Source organism: Heterocephalus glaber, unplaced genomic scaffold (assembly GCF_053883595.1).
Source record: "Heterocephalus glaber isolate CG9 unplaced genomic scaffold, H.glaber_assembly_v1.0 deba00001730, whole genome shotgun sequence".
Taxonomy (NCBI): Eukaryota; Metazoa; Chordata; class Mammalia; order Rodentia; family Bathyergidae; genus Heterocephalus; species Heterocephalus glaber.
The window spans coordinates 76,341-97,296 of NW_028258441.1; the positions used below are offsets into that span (position 1 = coordinate 76,341).

Here is a 20,956-nt window from a genome sequence, read left to right on the forward strand (position 1 = left end):
TCGGGAGGCTGAGGCAGAAGGATGGCCGTGAGTTCGAAACCAGCCTCGGCTACATAGTGAGATCAAGCCCAGCCTGAACTGCCTAGCGAGACCCTGACTCAAAAAAAAAGAAAAAGAAAAAAAAAAAAAGGATGCAATTCATTGAACCCAAGGACGGCTACGGCTGCAGCATGCAGACCAAAAGGGGTCAGCCGCTCTGTATGCTGGGATTTGTAGTCCCCCAAAGAGCCTTTTTTAAATGGCGGAGTTGCTAATGACGCGTCAAGGGGCGGGCCCCGAGGGAGTTTGGGCCGCGAGGGGATTGGGCGGTGCGGGATTCGGCAGGCGGGAAGTAAAGACGAGGTGTTAAAACCTTCCTACAGAGGGAAGCCGGGCGCCCTGAAGTCTCGCGAGATTTGGGGCCCAATGGAACGCAGGGTCCGGCTTATCATTAAGGGCATTTGTGGGGGGCGGAGCTCCGACGGGAGCTGCCCGCGAGTCGTAGGTGCCCAGTGTAGCGTCCGCTAAGAGGAGCGTACCCGTGGCCATGAAGGAAGAGAAGGAGCATAGGCCTAAGGAGAAGCGAGTAACCCTGTTAACGCCCCCGGGGGCCTCAGCCAGTAGCTGTGGGCCTTTCGGGGACAGCGCCAAAGGGGAAGATAAGCAGGATCGCAACAAGGAGAAGAAAGAGGCGCTGAGCAAGGTGCCCGGCCGGCGGTTGGCCCGGGAGAGGGCGGGACGGGTCCGCTGGAAATGGGGCTGCGCTCTTCCTGTGCCGAGTTCTCCTTATGACTTCGCCTGAATGAAAATTACTTCGCCCTGTCTCGTACTTTCGCCCGGAATGGGGTGGCACTTCCCCCGCCATCTCCCGAATGGGGTTGAGGGAACAGGGGCGGCGGGGGCTCCTCAGGCGAGAGCGGTCAGTCAGAGCTGTGGAAATGGTAACGGGAGGGGGAACGACGGAAAAGGGGATGAAGAATTAAGTCTAATGGGGGGAATTATTACATAGTTAAGGGCACCCCAGGGCCGGGAGTAGTTTGTGGTAGTACTGTAGTAATAATGGAGGCGTGCAGGGGTCTGGAGAGGCAGGTGAACAGCATCCTATTTTGAGAGCATCGGGTGAATTTGTGTGTGTGTGTAGAGTTTCGCTGAATGGGCAATGATTCTGTTTTAGGTGTGTTGAATGAGAGTGAGAGATTCTACTAAATTAAGATTTTATGGCACCCACAAAAGACCAGGGTTGGCCTACTAATTTGCCACTAGATGTGTTTAAAGATGAGTAGTAGAAAATGTTTCATAAACCTGGCGGGCTGCGAGTTAAGAGCAGACCCTGAGATTTTCCTTGTTCCAGGGGGGTTGCCATTTCCAAGAGTTTTAAACACCACGTTAAAGCTGATCTTCAGAAACTGATTGCTTGATAGGACAGAGAATTGATTTGTACTAATTTTATTTTCCATATTCATTTCATAAGGTGGTAATTCGAAGATTACCTCCTACTTTGACCAGGGAGCAGCTTCAGGAACATCTTCAACCTATGGCTGAGCATGATTATTTTGAGTTTTTTTCTAATGATACTAGGTAAAAAGAAAAGAAAAAAAAAGAGGGAGGGGGGTAAATGGAAAAGTTTCTTCTATTCTTTTTATCCTACTGTTTTCCATTTGAATTTTGAGCCTATCTCTTTAATATATGCATGCTTGTAGTTAAGTCAGACACCTGCAAGCACATTTACATAATTGCTTTCCTTTCTGCAGTCTGTATCCTCATATGTATGCCAGAGCATATATCAACTTTAAAAACCAGGAGGACATTATTTTGTTCAGGGATCGATTTGATGGTTATGTGTTCCTTGACAATAAAGGTGAGTCTTTGTAACTGAACTAGAAGGGTAGTTTGTCATTTTTAAGACAGTATATGTAATGTTTTCTCCATGCTTTTCTAAAATCTTGGTTGAGAAAATGCAACATTTAAAGTTTTACACATTGATGAGTTTATTACAGTTTTATAAATTGACATGAGACTTTTCACAGCCCTGGGCTATTTTTATTAACCCGTTATTTCTTTAATCTGATGAACTGAATGAAATTGCCACTGCTTTCTCCTTGTGTGACAATTTTTTTGGCTGGAGATTAGATGTGCTCTTTTGACTGTTTAGTTTCAGCAGCAATACTGATAAGTGACACTTTAAACTTGTATGACAAGTTTTAAATATTTACTCTTCATCCTGCTTAAAGAACCAGCATTTAATTATTTAATTCTTATCCGTTGAGCCAACCAGTTGAAATACTGTTCAACATTGTCACAAAGTTGTATATAATTAAAACATCAAAGGTGATCTCTACTTTATATCCAGGAGGGTTCAGTCTATAGGGAAGACAAATTTATGCCTTGACTCACTTTTTACTTAATATCTTCTGCTTGCAACATTTAGCCAAAGAGTGTCCTAGCTGCCATTTGCCATCTTTTTTTGTGGTTTTGTAATCATAGGTAAATTGCATATGGTTTTTTGTTTAGCTTTTTTCTCAGTGTTATTTCAATTTGGTTATAAAATTAAATCTTCTCAGGGTCAGGGAATATCCCAATAATAGCTGAATGATTGTCACCTGTGTTTCTCCAACTTTGTGTGCGTGGGTTGTATATTTTGGGGGGGTTGTGTGTGTGTGTGTGTCTGTGTGTATGTGTTGGGGATCAATCTTCGTGCATGCTGAGATTGAGCCCACTGCTCTGAGCTACACCCCTACCGCATCCAACTTTTATTCCCCCAAACCAGCTGGTTTTCACCCCAATTTTTTATATCAGTAAATAGCAATGATTTTTTTGTTTGTTTGAGACAGGGTCTTGCTGTGTAACTCAGGCTGGGCTTGAACTCATTGTGTAGCCCAGGTTGGCCTCAAACTCACTGTAATCCTCCTGCCTCAGCCTCCCAAGTGCTGGGATTCCCCTGGTGTGTGCCACTATGTCTGGCAAAAGTGATTTCTTAGTTACTTAGCCTAGATATCTGAGTTGTGTTTAACTTTTGCATTTCTTTTTTATCCCTTGTATTTAATACAAGTGATGACTTGCTGGTATTTTTGTCTTGTTCAGCTAGCATAACTACATGTTTACAGTTCATGGCTTCATCAGCTAACCACCTCTCTAAACTTACATGAATTTTTTCTATTTTTGTATAATTCAGTGTATTGCCATGAAATTAATCTTTTTGAAAAGGTGATTTAAGTTAATAGCTGTGAAAAAAGTCTGGCCTCACTTTTCTTTGTCTTCATCCTGTCCCTCTGCAATTTCCCTCTGCTTAAGGCTGGTTTATCTAGTTCATTTCTTTTGACATGTCTCAGTTGTTAAGCTAATCTGATGCTCATTCATTAGGATTTCTAAAGCCATGTTTCCTGCATGGCTGTTTTGTGATGGCTTCTAGTCAGTTCTACTGATTTTATTCTGGTTTCTCTCTGTATATCAGTGATCTGGCCGTGGAGTTAGCTCAGTAGTTCCACTGCCTGCCTCGCAAGCGCAAGGTCCCGATTAGATCCCCGGTACCAAAAAGAAAACAAAAAAAACCCCAAACATATATTAGTGATCAAAGGATAGTGTTTTATACCTTGTATGGCATTGTTTTATGGCAGGAATCTGGTATATATATGTTTTTTCTTTTCTTTTTTTTTTTTTTTGGTTCCGGGGATCAAACTCAGGACCTTGCACTTGCAAGGCAGGCAGCAGAACCACTGAGCTAAATCCCCAGCCCGTATATGTGTTTTTTCTAATAGTCACTTAGGTTTTTTTAAATTGAGATACAACATACTATAAAATTCAACCACTTAAAGTATACAATTCAGGTGCATGCCTGTAATCCCAGCACTCTAGGAGGCTGAGGCAGGAAGGATCCCATGTTTGATCACAGCCTGGGTAATTTAGCAACTTAGGGAGATCCTGTCTCAAAAATAAGAAATTAAAAAAGGACTGAGGATATAGCTTAGTGTGAAAGCCCCTGGGTTCAATCCCCAGTAATACACATATACACACGCACATTATATAATTCAGTGTTTTTTAGGATATTCACAAAATTGTGCAACCATCACTACTAATTCCACAATGTTTTCATTACCCCATAGCTATTAGTACTCATATCTTGTTCTACTTTTCCACCAGCCCTGGCAACCATGAATCTGTTTTGTCTCTAGATTTCTCTATTCTAGACATTTCATATAATCGGAATCATGCAATATATGGTCTTCTGTGACTGACTTCTTTTACTTAGCAACATGCTTGCAAGGTTCATCCTTGTAGCATATATCATTACCTCATTCTTTTTTATTTTTTTCATTGTAAAAATTCTGGCAAAAAAACATATAAACCGTACCATCGTAACCATTGTTAACTATAGGGCTGGGGATTTAGCTCAGTGGTTCTGCTGCCTGACTTGCAAGTGCAAGGTCCGAGTTTGATCCCTGGTACCAAAAAAAAAAAACAACAAAAAACCAAACAAACCATTGTTAACTATACAACTCACTAGTGTTAATTACATCACATTGTTGTACAACCAACCTTCAGAACTTTCTTCTTGCTACACTGATACTATACCCATGAAACAATTCCCCATCTCTCCTTCCCCCCATGCCCTGACATCATCATTCTACTTTCTATCTTTATGAATTTGACTACTATAGGTACTTCACATAGGTGGAATCATACAGTATCTTTTGTGATTGACTTTTTGTTATCGAGCACACAAGGTTCATCTGTGTTGTATCATGTATCAGAATTTCCTTTTTAATTTTTTTTGTAGTGCTGAGGATTGAATTCTGGGCCTTTGCACTGAGCTACATCCCCAGCCCTTTTATTAATTTTGAGACAAGGTCTTGCTAACTTGCCCAGGCTAGGCTAGAACTTGTGATCCTCCTGTCTTAATCTCCCATAGTGCTGGGATTACAGGTGTGCACCACCAGGCCCAGCAGAATTTCCATTTTTTTTCATGCTAATATTCTACTGTATGTATATACCACATTTTGTTCATTCATCTGTGGAGGGATACTTGGGTTGCTTTCCATCTTGGCTGTTACGAATAATATTTCTAAGAACGTGGGCATGTAAATAGATATTCGAATCACTGCCTTCGCTCTAGGATATATGCCTAGAAGTGGAATTTCTAGGTCATATGGTTGTTGGCACTGCAGATTGGACCCAGGGCCTCAAACATGCTAAACAGGTTTCTACCACTTATCTACACACCTAGCCCCTATTTTTATTTTTTGAGTAGCTGCCATACTGTTTTCCATCACAGCTGCACCATTTTACGTTCCACAAAAGTACACATATGGTCCAGTTTCTCCACGTCCTCACCCAACATTTTTCTTCTGTTTTTTGATAGCCATCCTAACAGGTGTCATTGTGGTTCTTATTTGCATTTCCCTAATGATTAATGATGTTGAGTATCTTCCCATATGTTTGTTGGCCACTATGTATCATCTCTGGAGACATTTCCATTCAAGTCTTTTTTCCATTTTTTAAAATCCAAGATATTTCCTGGATATTGCCCCTTATTAAATGACATTTGCAAGGCTGGGAATTTAGCTCAGTGGTGCCACCGCCTGCCTCGCAAGCGCAAGGTCCTGAGTTTGATCACTGGTACAAAAAAAAAAAAAGATATTTGCAGTATTTTTCCAATTCCCACAGGTTACCATTTCACTCTGTTGACTGAACATTGATGCCCAGAAGTTTTAAATTTTGGTATAGTCCTTTTTTAATTTCTGGTACCAGGGATCAAACTTAGGACCTTGAGCTTGTGAGGCAGGTGCGGCACCACTGAGCTAAATTCCCGGCCCCCAGCCCATTTTATTTTGAGATCCATTTTATTTATTTCATTATAGTATGAGCACTTAATGAAATCTCCATTTTTTACTTTTGTTGCCTGTGCTTTTTTGTCTTGGGTGTTTTTGTTTTTTGAGGCAGGGTCTCAGTCACTGAGTTGCTCGAGCTGGGCTCAAACTTGCAATCCTCCTGCCTCTGGTTACTAGAGTGCTGGGATTACAGATGTATGGATAGTTATGATATATTAAAATATAATTCACATACCATAAAATTTACCCTTTCAGAGTATATAGTTCAGGGGGGTTTTTTGGTTTTGGTTTTTTTGAAACAGGCTGTATGTAGTTCAGGCTGGCCTTGAACTCACAGGGATCTTCCTGCCTCAGCTTCCTGAGTGCTGGGATTACAGGCATGTGCTACCATGTCTGGCTCAGTGGTTTCTTGTATATTCACAGAGTTGTGCAGCCATCACCACAACCTGATTTTAGGACATGTTCATCTCATCTCCCCAAAGACAAATCCATACCCATTTTTTGTCACTCCCACTCTTCACCACCACCAGCACTGGGCAAACCCTAATTGACTTTCTGCCTCTTTAGATTTGCCTATTCTAGAGATTACTAGTGTATTTTTAAGTGCAAGCTAATTTCATTAGAATTGAAGAAATTAATTTCAGAAATTTAAGGATTTCTTTTCATGTATTAAAATATCACTATTTATTTTTTGGTTTTTGAGACAAGGTCTCACTATGTAGTTTAGACTAGCCTTGAACTCACTATATAGCTCAGGATGGTTAAAAACTTGGGGTAATTCTGCCTCAGCCTCCTGAGTGCTGGGATTACAGGTGAGCACAGTCACGCCAGGCCAAAATGTCACTTTTTTTTTTTTGAGACAGGGTTTCACTATGTAGTTCAGGCTGGCCCTGAACTCACTATGTAACCCAGGCTGGCCTCAAACTCATGGCGATCTTCCTGCCTCAGAGTGCTAGGATTACAGGCATGTGCCACCACACCTGGCTTATCACATTTTAGAAGTTGAATTTAAATATTTTACTTCCCTGTCATATCTTTATTTTCTTTTTGGTACCAGGGATCTGACTCGGGACCTTGCACTTCTGAGGCAGGTGCCAGAACCACTGAGCTAAATCCCTGGCCCCATATTTTTATTTTCTTATTTAGAGAACAAGGCCTTGCTCTGTCTCCCAAGCTGATCTTGTACTCTTGGGCTCAAGCAATTCTCCTGCCTCAGCCTCCTGAATTGTTGGGACTACAGGCATACACTCCTATACCAGCTTGGCCATATCTTTATGTTATCAGTGAATTTTGGGCTCCATTGGTAGGATGTTGGTTATAGTTTTGTTAGTATGAATTATGTCATTTGGGACACTCTTCAAATGACTGCCATCTAAGCAAGCCTAGAAAACAATGGATTGGTTTTCTTGTATCCACTTTGGACATTTCCTTTATTATAGCAAGTATAGTTTTGTTTTGTTTTTTCTAAACAGGTCAGGAATATCCTGCTATAGTAGAATTTGCACCTTTTCAAAAAGCTGCAAAAAAGAAGACTAAGAAAAGAGATACTAAAGTTGGGACTATCGATGATGGTACAGTATAGCTCTAGTTATATAATGATGTTGCCATTGAGTTTTAAAATAATGCTTTGTGAGAGTTAATAATAACCCAATATTTTAAGATAGTAAATATAGAGAATAAAGTTAATAAGAAACGTTCCAATGGAATCTTTGCATAGTTGTTAGAGTGGAAGTGGGCTTCCTGCAGTTTCTGTTCTGTTTGGCTAGTAGTATTTCATTTCTCCACCATTGAGCAATATATTGTGGAGTATTGAGTAATAAATCATCATGGATTTATTGATTAGAAGACAGTGTGGGGCCGGGGATTTAGCTCAGTGGCACCGTGCCTGCCTCTCAAGCTTAAGGTCCTGAGTTTGATGCCCGTGGGAAAAATCAGATGTTTCAAAGTATAACAATTGCTCTTTGAGGCTTCATAGAGGAAGTTTTGAACTCTGATGGAAGAATGTCCATACCTAAGTAACTTCCTGTAAACCAGTTGAAGTGGTCAGTCCTGTTTTCTAGGCTTTGAATACGTAGATAAGTGCATGCATAGTAACTGTGTTGAAAAGAAATACTAAAACAAATATAAATGTTATGTAAGGTGAACCAGCTTCAGATTTTGTGATCTCTAACATTCTGTTGGACAACTTGCATAACTCTTCTTATGTTGGATAAGGACTTAGCCCCAATATTTTATATCAGAAATTGATATTTTAGAATTGTCTAGTTTGAATTTCCATCATTTGTTACTATAACAGATATTTTATTAACCAGTAAAGAATAACAGCTGTTGATGATATCACAGGTTTAGAGATGGAAGAGAGATCTAGTGACATGCTCATCATTGTGTAGAAACAAAGAGTATAATGACTCAAATGTATTTCCCTTTTTGATGTCAAAGGTGTAGGAGAGAACTCTAGGAATTACCCTTATGTCCAGGGCCACATCTAGGACTTACCCTAGTTTATCTTTTTGAAACACCTGATTTTCCTGTGTTGAGTTTACTTGAAGTGTACCCATGTAAGAATTGCATGCTCTGCTAATATTCTCTGAAGGTGCTATAGTTATAACTTCCAGTTTTCCCATAAATGTGACTCTGGGGTTTTTTTTTGTTGTTTTTTGGGGTTTTCTGGTACCGGGGCTTGAACTCAGGACCTTGCGCTTGCATGGCAGGCGCCGGAACCACTGAGCTAAATACCTGGCTGTGACTCTGGATTAGTAGGAAAGTGACTTTTAACAGCAAACAATGTAACACCTCTTATGGGTCTATTCTAATGTGTGATGTCTCATTTTTCCTGACCCCCACATTAATTAGACTCCCATAGAGGGTATCATAGAGCAAGTGACCAATTAAGTGCTAGTGTATCTTGTGCATTTGGTTTTTCAGTTTTCAACGAAGTAGAAAATATTTTCTTTGATAAATAAGTACCTTAGGTAATAGTTTCTTTGTGGTTTGAAATCTCTGTTTTCTGGTTCCTTAAACAATTACATAGATCCAGAATATAGGAAATTTTTGGAGAGTTATGCCACAGATAATGAGAAAATGACATCTACTCCAGAGACACTGTTAGAAGAAATAGAAGCTAAAAATAGAGAATTAATAGGTAAGTCTACAAAAGGAATTAGAGCAATGGCTTTTTCATCAGAATCCCTAAATCTCTCTCACTTTTCTTACTTGCTGGCTTTCTGACTATAGGAAGTCACTCCTTTCCCTGAGATTGTTTCTTCTACTAGAAAATACAGGTGGTAATACCTGCCTCACAGGATTAAGAAGCTGCATTGATAAAGATGGAACAAATTTTCAGAGAACTACTTAGTGTCACATAAATGTAATACAAGTATTAAAAATTTCAAGATTGGATGAGGCATGCTTAGACAGTGGTAAGTCTTTGAAGATCAATTATTTTCTAGTAATAAGTCCATATACCTTTAAAAATTGACCTGAAAATATCAAAAACATGAAAGTAGTTACTGCAAGATTAAAAACTTAAGAAATGCCAGCAAAGGGGCTGGGGATTTGGCTCAGTGCTTTTGCTGCCTGCTGTGCAAGTGCAAGGACCCGAGTTCAATCCCCGGTACCAAAAAGAAAAAAGAAATGCCAGCATGGATGTTGGTTCTAAGTAGGTTATCACTACTCTTATCACCTCTAAAAGGAAGAGTCTTGGACCCAGGATTTCCAGCCCTAGGAATTTACCCTAAGGGCATTATGTTCAAAAAGATGATTACAAGGCTAATAGTATTGAGAATGTTAAAAAGTGATCTTAAATATTTTTCTAAAACTATATTCATTAATGGATGCACAAGATAAGCCCATATCTGATAACCTCCTTAGAGTAAATTCTCAGAAGAGGAAATATGGGGTCAGAAAGAGTGGATATTTTTAGCCCTTTCCTCCAGTTTCTTTCCAGCTAAATTTATAGTCCTGTCAGTACAACAGAATGTTCCTTGCCCTTAATTCTTACTAACTGAAAATTACTCTTAAAATTATTTTATTGCTTTAATGTTTCTTCATTTCTTCAAAAGCATTTTATTATTTTTTCTTCCCTTTTTATTAGCATATGTTTGTGATATGTAATAAATACAATCATTGTGGGGAATTATTTCATATACATATTGGATCTTTTTCCTTAAAAAGCATTTTAAACCTGTATCATTGAAATGGAATATTGTAAAGCTTTTTGAAGCTACAGTTCTGAACTCAGTATCTAAGGATGTAGTTTTTCCATCTCGGGTGGGTGGCAGGGAATATCAGAAAGAGGAATCCTATGTAGGGCTTGATAAGTATTATTAATAATCTGTTTACATTTATGTAGCTAAAAAGACAACCCCACTTTTGAGCTTCCTGAAAAACAAGCAGGTAAATCTTTTGTTTTTATAGTTCTCTCATTTTTTAATTTCATTAGTTCACATTCTATAAACATTTTAAAAGCAGTGGGATCCTGGAGGAGAAATAGCTGCTTTTTCCCAAGATTATTCCTTAAAGGTTTGACTGCTCTGGCACTCTTCTTCACTCTGTGGGACCAGGGGTTCACTCTGCAAACCTGGAGCATCCTTAGCTTGTGCCAGAGATCCTCTTGATATTCTGTGAGCCTCTGGAAACATAGCAAGATAGCAGTGGAAAGCTGATTTTAGCAGGTTTTGATCTTCATTCTTTTTTGTTTGCTGGGTGGGGCGAAGGTTAAGGAGTTTACAGAAAGTAGGAAGGAAAGGTGGTCCAATTCAGTGGGTGCCCACCAGGCCTTTGGGATTGATTAGGTTTTTGGTGATGGTTATTTTATTTGAAGGCTTATTTTGGTGTTTCTTTCTAGAGAATGAGAGAAGAGAAAAGGGAAGAAAGAAGGAGGCGAGAAATAGAACGGAAAAGGCAAAGAGAAGAAGAGAGAAGAAAATGGAAAGAAGAAGAGAAACGTAAAAGAAAAGATATAGAAAAGCTGAAGAAGATAGATAGAGTTCCAGAAAGGGACAAATTAAAGGATGAACCAAAGATTAAGGTATGAATATAACTGAAACTAACTGCAATGTTGTTGAAAACTGCATGTATCTATTTCTCTATGCATGTATCCTGTGTTTGTGTAAATGAATTTTTGTTTTGGTTTTGGCCTTTTTGGGGAGGAAGTGTACAAATAAAAATTTTCATTTATACTAACAGTATTATTCTTTAAGTTTAAGATTATTTAAAAGGATTAAGTAGCTTACATGATGTTAGCATTCTTCAGTGCAGATCTGTTTTTTTTTAAACGTTTGCTGTTTGAATTACTAGTCTTAGTTCATAGTAAATGAGGGCTTAGGGCTGGCTGGCATGAATTTTGGGTTTTATTCAGCTTTTTTCCTTCATAATTGATACATAAAGTTGCCTCATCTGTTTGTTTTCCACTGTCTTCAGGTACACAGGTTTCTGTTACAAGCTGTGAATCAGAAAAATGTAAGGACCAAGTACATGATACAGAGAACCTAGTATCATGTCACAAACACAGGTCTTAGCTGATAAGTCCTTTCGGTGGTGGTGGTAGCGTTACCTGTTGAAAACACCTTCAGGCTGACTTGGGTCTTCTTAAAAGCTGAGTTATTTTAAATTCGTCCTTTAAAAGGAAGCCAGGGGACTTCCTAATGCTCTGTTTTGTACCCAGAAGCTTCAGCAACATACAGCCAGAGGACAACCAAGCCAATATAGCTTTTTCTCATCTTACACGTCTCTCATAACTGGCTGCTTTGTGGGAGGACTAAAGATAAACATCCTGCATTATGTGCTTTTTCCTCTCACATGACTCCCACATCGTCTCCTTGCATCTAGTGGGGAATCTGTGAACAGCAGATTCTGATTAATGCATTGCATGTAGGGAGGAGAAACCTGTAGAAAGATCCCAACCATGCTGCTTCCCTTCTGAGGGCATGGCTTGGGCAGCCCTTGCTCCAGTGAACCTTCTGAGGAAGTACTAGTACCTACTACTTCAGAAAGAGAACATCTGACAGAGATGGTGGCAAGTCACCTTCTTTCACCTCGTGAAAACACAGCAGTTTATATGGCTAGTGTTCCCTGTGTCTCTGTGAGGCTCGTTATTGGTGATAAGAGATTTAGAGCAGAAGGTAGTTTCCCATCCTAACTCCTTCCAGCAGTCCATCATGCCACAAGTGATTTAGCTTGCTCTTCCTAATGATCACAAGGCAGAAGGTAGAACCATGCCAGAAACATTCATTAATGTTCCTGTTACAGTAATGAACATCTTGGCTTCTAATATAGATGTTCATTAGAGAAGTAAAAACACTTCTAATGAAACCTGCACATGGTTTCTCACTTGACACTGGTGTCTTCTTTGTGTCCACTTAGAACTCCCATTTGTAGTGGCTGTCTATGTGCTGAAACACTTCATGCTTAAGTCTTGTGCTTTGCCTTTTGCTTGCTGACTGGTATGATGTCTTCATCCTGAGATCAATCCTGATGATGCTTTCACTCTGAGACTTAAGATTCTTCTATTCTGCCCAAGAATCTCTCTGAATATCCAACACTAAGTGGGGGACATTCTAGAGAGATTTATAACAATGATGTGAGGACGAATGGCATATTAAATATATATATGCCATAATGTTAAAAATGCCATACACACACACACATATATAGTGTCAAGGAGTATTCTTACTCAGTAGAGATGGAATTTCATCATTCTATTATAAAAAGGCATCTGGATTCTTAAATCAAATGCCAAGTCATTCTTACTATTGATCTCTATTAATAATATAATGGTACTGGTATGTGCATGCCTGTAATCTCAGCACTTTGGGAGGCTGAGGCAGGAGGATCAGAAGTTCAAGTCCCATCTGGGCAATTTAGTGAGACCCTGTCTCAAAAAGTAAAACGGACTTGGAATTAGCTCAGTGGTAAAAAGACCCTGGGTTCAATCCCCAGTACCACACACACACACACACACACACACACACACACACACACAAAGTATGTTATTCTCAAGTTCAAGGCAGAATTATTCTTGCAGTGGATCAATCCTTTGGTGACCAAGGTGTTTGTCATTCTAAGTTCATACACATAAAAATAATCCAACAGTAATGATCTGCTTAGTGTTTTAAATTTGTGGGATATTTTCCCATCAAGTTATATTGACATGCTAGTTTGGTACGGAAGCTAACTTAATAGTTCACTTGAAGGTTGACTATTTAAAGCCAATGGGGTCCTGATCCCAATCCCATTGCCACAAAATGATTAGACTACTTCATTTGGGTGGATAAGGGCTGGGGATTTAGCTCAGTGGTTCCATCACCTGCCTCACAAGTGCAAGGTCCCGAGTTCAATCCCCGGTACCAAAAAAAATAAAGCAGTTGGCCTCATTCGGATATTTCACATTCATAGCATCCTTTTAGTAAATCACTATTCTCATGCACACAGTTGTTCACCTAGAATTTTAAGTCTATCTCAAAGATAGAGGACCTTATATAGTCTTATAAAGATTTAGTGTATTGGTTTGTTTGATAGAATCAAAAAACAATGTTCCATCTTTTGAAATAAAAATAAACATGTTCTCTTTAAAGCTGCTCAAGAAACCAGAAAAAGGAGATGAAAAAGAATTGGATAAAAGAGAAAAAGCCAAGAAACTAGACAAAGAGAATCTGAATGATGAAAGAGCCAGTGGGCAGTGTTGCACACTGCCCAAGCGTACTGATGGCGAGTTTAAAGATGAAAAGCTGAAGAGGTCAGTCAGTCGTCAGGGCTCTTGGGTGTCCTTTACTGCTAGATGCTAGTTTCACTGTCATATCCTAGACTTGGACCTCAATTAAGGTAAACTGTTTTATGCAGGAGGGAGGGGGGGAGACCAGGAAAGAAGGGTTTCAAATACTTAGTGTCTTAATCTTGGTGAATGATTTTGGGGTTCTGTTGTTTTCTAAAATACTAGTGAATTACAGAACTGAGACCTTGTCTCAGAAAAAAAAAACTGCTACCAAGACTGTGGGGAAAAAGGAGCCCTTCTACATTGTTGGAAATATAGACTACTACAACCACTATGGAAATAATATGGACATTCTTTAAAAAACTAAAACTAGAAATCCCATTTGATCTAGCTAGTCCCCTTCTAGATATCTTCCCAAAAGAGTTAAGGACATCATACTACAGTGATATATGCATATCTATGTTTATAGCAGCACAATTGATAATAGCTAATTCTTAGAAGCAGCCCATATGTCTATCAACAGATGAACAGATAAAGAAGATGTGATATTTACATACAGTGGAGCACTACTCTGCCTTAAAGAAGGATAAACTTGAGTCATCTGTAGGAAAATGGATGCACCTTGACACCATAATGTTAAGTGAGATAAACATATAAGCTTAACTATCACATGGTTTCTCTTATATGAGAAAACCAAGTTATAAATAAAGAGCAACATAAAGAATAATAGGAAATAGGAAATAAATCTTTCTCAACTGGGAAGGGGACCAAGAGATGGAGGAAGGGGGGAGGAGAGGCAAAACAATAAATAAAATAAAATAAAATAAAATAAAATAAAATACTAGAGTTTTTCCTTCTGCTGTAAAAGCACAACCTCATTGCAACGGCCAAGTGAGAATGACGGTGTTCCTGCATTTCAGTCACAGGGCATTCGAGGGTTCAGTCTCTTTTGTTTTTCATACAGACCTGAAGATGAGAGTGGCAGAGACTACAGGGAGAGGGACCGGGACTATGAAAGGGAGCAGGAGCGCATACTCAGAGAGAGAGAGAGACTGAAGCGGCAAGAAGAGGAGCGCCGCAGGCAGAAGGAGCGCTATGAGAAAGAGAAGGCTTATAAAAGAAAAGAAGAAGAAATTAAAAAAGAGAAAGAAGCACTTCGGGATAAAGGAAAGAAGAATGAAAGTACAGAATCAATAGGCACTGCAGAAAAAACTGAAAAGAAAGAGGAAGTGGTTAAGAGAGATCGCATAAGAAACAAGGTGCTGCTTTTTGTTAAACTTGCTTGTTTTCATGAGGATACTTTTCTTCTTCCCACAAGAGTAAAGGAAAAAGTCAGCTCACTGTTTATTGTAGAACCTTTTGGGGGGCGGGTACTAGGGATTGAACCCAAGACCTCACTGGCACTTTACCACTGAGCTACATGCCCAGCCTCTATTTTGGAATTTTTCTTAAAACTTTATGTATAGACACCAAGAGTTGATTCTCATATAATTTTCACATATCATGAAATGCTGTTATTCTTTTGTTTTTCTTCTTTCTGGTACCAGGGATCCAACTCAGGACCTTGCGCTTGTGAGACAGGCATGGTGCCACTGAGCTAAATCCTCAGCCCTATTTTGGAATTTTTAAACAAAATTACAGCTGTTTTTTTTTTAGTGTTGGCTGGGTTCTTTAATTGACTGATTGTAGAAATTTCAAACATTCACAAAAGTAGAAACAATAGAGAATAATATGATGAAACCCCATGTACCCATCACCCAGCTTCAACAATTATCCACTCCTGGCCAGTCTTCTTTCTGCTCTACCTCATTCCTACCTCTACTGGATTATTTTCAAACAAATCCTAGACATAATTTCTTCCTTAAAATTTTATTTACTTTTATTTATTTATCTTTGAGATAGGATGTTGCTGTGTAGTTGAGGGTGTCCTTAAAATTGAGATCCTCCTGTCTTAGTCTTCCAGAGTGCTGGGATTATAGACCTGTGCCATAGCACCTGACTCTTTTCTTCGTGGTGGTGCTGGTGGTGCTGGGGATCAAACCCAGTGTCTTACACATGCTAGGCAAGTGCTGTACTACTGAGCTGAACCCGAAGCCCAAGTGTCTTTTTCTTATCCCCACCAGCATTTTCATATCAAAAAAACTCAATGATTCCTTAACATCTTATCTACTCAGTGTTCACATTTTCCCAATTATTTCCTTAAATTGTCTTTTAATCTAAACAAGTGTCCTTTCTTTTGTTTTCCTACCTTTTTTTGTTGTTGTTGCAGAAACCAGTTTATCCTGTAGTGCTTCTCATGTTCTAGGATGGAAAATTACATCCTTGCAGTATCACTGAACATGCATCTTCTGTATTTCCATTAAAAGTAGGAATTAAGGGCTGGAGTTGTAGCTTAGTGGCAGAGTTTGGGCTTAGCATGCAGGAGGCCCCAAATTCAATCCTCAGAACCAAAAATGAAAAGTAAAGAAAACTAGTAGTTATATTTAGGGCAGAGGTTAGAAACTTTTTCTGTAAAGGATTGGATGGTAAGTATTTTAAGGTTTGTGAGCCATATGGTCTTTGTCACAACAACTAAACTGTATGAAAGCAGGCACAGACATGTAAAAAGGATGAGCAAGATTCTGGGAGTATTAGCTCAATGGTAGGGCATTTGCCTATCAGGTGTGAGATCCTGGGTTTAATCCCCAGCACTGGGTGGGGGGGAATGGATGAGCATGGCTGTATGCCAATCAAAGTTTACTTACAGTCTGTAATCCCAGCTTCTTGGGAAGTTAAGACAGGAAGATCACATGCTTTAGGCCAGCCTGGCCAACTCAGTGAGACCTTGTCTCAAACAGAAAAAAAAAAAAAGGCCTGGGGATGTAGCTCAGTGGTAGAGTACTCCTGTTTTTGGTTCCTAGTACTGCAATAAAACAAAACTCAAAACACTTCATTTACAAAAACAAGTGGCTTCTGATCTAAAGATTTAAATACATTCAGACTCAATCTTTGGCAAGAATACTTCGTAGGTGGTGCTTTACTTCCTATTGCATAGCATCAGGAAGGACATGATGTCCTTATCTTTGTGATGTTATGATTGATCAATAGCAGTTGTATTTTGGTTATATACTAATAGAATGTCCTGTTCTTGGAGATACATGCGGAAATATTTAGGGATGAAGGGTCAGGATGTCTGCAACTTCTCAAAAGTGTGCCTGGGCATGTGTATGTATGTGTGTGTATGTGTGAAAAGATACGTACATACAAAATGTTAATGAATCTAGGAGAAGGATATGTGGGTATTCCTTGCAAGTTTTATAGAACAATTCAATAGATTTAAAATTTTTCATGTTAAAAAAAAGACTGATTGATAAGTTCAGGTATTTTAAACCTGGTGTTTTAGCCTTTCTAATGATTTTGCTTAGATTCATTATGGCGTTAGAAAATGGTGAAACACAAATTCTGCCTTTCCATTTGCATTTATTAGCTGATGTTCTGCTATAAAGAAGAATTTTCCCTCATAAACTGTTGGGTTAACCTAAAATGCAGTTGACACAGGAAAAGGAAGATGAACACTTAATCCTTTCCCTTTATTTACGAGTATGTAGAGTTAAGGTGGATGTCCCAACAACATCTAGGGGTTATCAGTGAGACTAACTGGGCATGATGGCACATGCCTGTAATCCCAGCACTTAGGAGGCTGAGGCAGAAGAATTGCTGAGGCCAGCCTGGGGTACATAGTGAGTTCAAGGGCAGCCTGAACTACCTAGTGAGACCCTGTCTCAAAAAGAAAAAAAAAACAACAATTCATGGATTTACAAATCTTTAGTGAATTCCAATTTGTTATTGTCAGTTTTTACCCTTGATGTTCAAATTGTCCCATCTTTGCACAGTGGGAGCCCCATCATCTATGTCTTTAAATACCATACAGGAGTTTTATCCGTTTTAATATTTTATCTTGTAGAAGTATTAAAATATTTTGCTGGAATTATTCAATTAAGAATAATGCTTTAGGGCTGGGGTGTGGTTCAGTGGTAGAGAGCTTATCTAGCATACATAAGGCCTTAGGTTTCACTCTCAGCACAACAAAGAAAATGCTTTGGAGATAGCTTTCATAAGGCAGCGGGGAAAGGCTTATGTAATTTTTCGTTGAATTCTCTTGAGGGGGTGCTAAAAGGTTGAATTTAGACCTTTGTGCGTGCTAAGCATATACTCTACTACTGAGCTACACTCCCAGCCCCCTTTTTATTGAATTCTTTAAAAGGTGTGTAAGCTGGGCGTGATGGCAGATGCCTGTAATCCCAGCTCTCTGGAAGGCTGAAGCAGGAGGATTACAAATTCAAGCCCAGCCCAGGCAATTTTGGGACTTAGTGAAACCCTATCCCAAAATAAAAAATAATCAAAAAGGGCAAAAAAGGGGGGGGGGTAGGGATGTAGCTCAGTGCGGAGGCCATGGGTCTAATCCGTAGCACTGCAAAAAAAAAAAAAAAAAAAGCTTATACATTTAAGTTTTCCATTATCATACCGTCATAAACCAAACGTATTACTTGAACTGAGGGATGAGTAACAGCTTATTTAGGAATCTGAGACCTAAAGTGTCACCTGCTGGGTGTTAGGTGGTTGTGTCTAAATTTAGAAACCTGTTTGTAGCCAAGGTGATAATCCACCTTTAGTCCCAGCCACTCAGGAAGCTGAGGCAGGAGGATCACTTGAGATCAGGAGTTGTAGACCAGCTTAGGCAAGATAGTGAGACCCCATCTTTAAACAAATAAAATGTTTGTAGCACATTACATGGGGCCTGAGCACATAACTTCAGGGAAGTTGCCACTTAAGAGTTTCTTTTTACTCCTTTTTTTTTTTTTTTTTGGCAGTGCTGGGGTTCAAGCCCAGTGTCTCACACATGGTAGGCAAGCACTTTTGTGGTTTTAAAGTAATTTACTGATGGAGTAGAGAGATACGAGCTAGATGTGTTTCTAAACATTCAAGCTATAGGGCCAGGGATTTAGCTCAGTAGCACCGCTCCTGCCTCTCAAGCCCAAGGTCCTGAGTTTGATCCCCAGTACCAAAAAAAAAAAAAAAGCTATACCAAACATTGAAGCTAATTAATTCATCTTCAAATGGTTAAGAACATTTGGCAGTAAATTTCTCTCAAGTTTACCTTAGGCATCGGAGTGTAGTACTGCACACTTGTAATCTCAGCACTTGGAAGGTTGAGGCAGGAGCATCACAAGTTTGAGGCCAACCTAAGCTATATAATGAGTTCAAGGCCAGCCTGGACTGCATAGCAAGACTATCTCAAGAAACAAAATTAGCCAAGGCATATAAAATAATACTTACAAAGTAGTTGCTTTCTTTTGGAACTAGGGGAGAGGAAGTGGGGAGTTGTCAAGTACTGTGCACTCATATTTTTGGTTTTGTATGACTTATTTGGTGGTATACATTAATATGTAACTCATGATCAAAAACAGCTTAGTAGCAATTTTATAACTTGAACATATTTCATTTTACTTTAGGACCGCCCGGCAATGCAGCTTTACCAACCAGGAGCTCGAAGCCGAAATCGACTGTGTGCCCCTGATGACAGCACCAAGTCTGGAGATTCTGCAGTAGAAAAAAAGCAGGAAAGTGGTATTAGCCATAGAAAAGAAGGAGGAGAGGAGTGATAGATTAGAATGGCTGTAGGTGTCCTGACTGTCTAGGCAGCCAAAGAGCACGTATTACGCACTCCAGAAGTGCCTTCAGGGCAAAGGAATAAAGAAAGAGAAAGGGTCGCTGTACCGGTGGGATACACTGCAGAGGAGTATGTTTTGTGTCAAAGCGGGAATTTAATTGCAAGCTCAGAATTGGAAGTACAATTTCATTGTTTTTGCAGTTTCTCCAAATTAATTTTACAGTGTCAGAAAAAGATGATGGCGAGGATATGCACTGCCATTTGCAGGCAGGAAATGTCAAGTGAGGACTTAATTTTGTATGACTAGAAAAAAGGCTGGCTCTAAAAATCAAAAGGTGTTATTAATCCTGGATTGAATATTCTTGGTTTGGGTGGAGCAGAGTCACTTTGAAGTCTTGTTATTTTGCATTGTTAGTGATAACTGTTGACTTTGTGTAGTGTAGAAGCAATAAGCATGTAATTTTGTTACAAGTATAGTGAAAGGTATAACAGATTTTCGCTGATGCGGAAATTTAAATAGTCATGTTATGTCTATATCCCGTGTCCCAAAATTTTAGGATTAGTTTTATCCTTTTGTTTGCTTACATGAGCTTAGCATCAGTAATATTTTTAAACCGCTCATTTTGCCTTTAGCATTTTTTCTACTAATATGTAAAACGTAGTCCCTATTTGGTTCTTGACAATCCAGTCCTTGTTTTTATCTTAAGTCTCATGATCTGAGATGAGTGCATACTCTCTCCAGGAAGGAAACTGCACCGATATCTGTTCCTCTAAAATAACGGCTTTAGTCTTCACTTGTTTTGTATTGTTGTCAATAAATACCAATAGCACTGAAGTATGAAGCTAAGTGTGTTTATATCTGTGTGGTTCTGGGGATCAAACTCAGGATCACGTGGATGCTAAGAATGCCCTGTACCACTTATCTGCATCCCCAGCTCCAAGCTAAGTGTATTTATAACTTTACTGAATAACTATTTGTTTTAAGAAATTTGATACTGAATTTGGGAATTTGGAAAGGGGATGAGTGATATTAGTTCCTGCCTTGCCTAGCCCACCAAGGAGAGGATCAAATCATGGTTCACTGTTCTTCTATAAGAACTAAAATGTTTGAAGAACATGATTTTCTTCCTGCTAGCTCCTAACATGGCATCAGTTGGCCTTTAATTAATAAGTCACTGCTTTATAATTCCTCAGCTTTTAGAAGCCAGTCCCCAAAAACACATAAAGAAGCTATGACAAATGATTAAAAGGGGTAGTTCTAAACTGAGAGAGAAAACTAAAGTAAGGGAAAGGAAAATTTCAAGAACAGCTGACAGTGTCCCATGCCATGAGGAGGTTAAGAAAAACAGGAAATGCGCTCCCTGGACTTGGCAGTATTGAGAGCAGTAGTGAGCTAGTGAGAGACCATGTTAGTGAGAGGTAAAGAGCAGGTGGGAAGGGTGGATGAGACCAGTTGAGTAAATTGGTCTTGAGATCAAAAGAGACTGGAGCTGGATATATGTAGGAAATCATCTATTTTCAGTTTTTCACTAAAGCCATGGACATAGATTCTGTTACTTAGGTGAAGAAAGCAAAGAATGAACAGAGGCAAACTCTGGGCCTAGTCTTAAAGAACACTCATGTTACTGCGCTGCTAAGGAAATGTTATCTACAGAGACAGAAAGAATAGCCAGAGAGGAGGGACAAACCAGAAGACTCTGGTGTTACTTAGCCAAGAGTGTTTCAAGAAATAGTAAGATAGGCTGAGGGTGTAGCTTAGTGGTAGAGTGCTTGCCTAGTACCAGCACCACA

General features: G+C 39.3%; 1 protein-coding gene across 2 annotated transcripts; it reads left to right on the forward strand.

Annotated features, from left to right (window-relative positions):
* The first annotated feature begins 420 nt into the window (after positions 1-420).
* Positions 421-20,000, forward strand: Upf3b (UPF3B regulator of nonsense mediated mRNA decay). Of its 2 annotated transcripts, XM_004872168.4 has the most exons (11): positions 421-682; positions 1,451-1,557; positions 1,731-1,837; positions 7,277-7,375; positions 8,836-8,946; positions 10,156-10,199; positions 10,651-10,833; positions 11,226-11,264; positions 13,379-13,539; positions 14,480-14,774; positions 19,008-20,000. In XM_004872168.4, exons 1-11 carry the CDS (start codon positions 527-529, stop codon positions 19,155-19,157), a joined length of 1,452 nt encoding a protein of 483 aa, XP_004872225.1. In that variant the 5' UTR covers positions 421-526; the 3' UTR covers positions 19,158-20,000. The 2 variants fall into 2 exon arrangements, with proteins under 2 accessions (XP_004872225.1, XP_004872226.1); XM_004872169.4 differs by lacking the exon at positions 11,226-11,264.
* The last annotated feature ends 956 nt before the right edge of the window (positions 20,001-20,956 follow it).

Bases quoted from the DNA above. Each gene is read 5' to 3' on its own strand.
- Upf3b (XM_004872168.4), top strand. From the start codon at position 527: ATGAAGGAAGAGAAGGAGCATAGGCCTAAGGAGAAGCGAGTAACCCTG. The intron at 1,558-1,730 runs GTAAAAAGAAAA...TCCTTTCTGCAG, and splicing joins TTTTTTTCTAATGATACTAG to TCTGTATCCTCATATGTATG. The intron at 8,947-10,155 runs GTAAGTCTACAA...ACATTTATGTAG, and splicing joins TAAAAATAGAGAATTAATAG to CTAAAAAGACAACCCCACTT.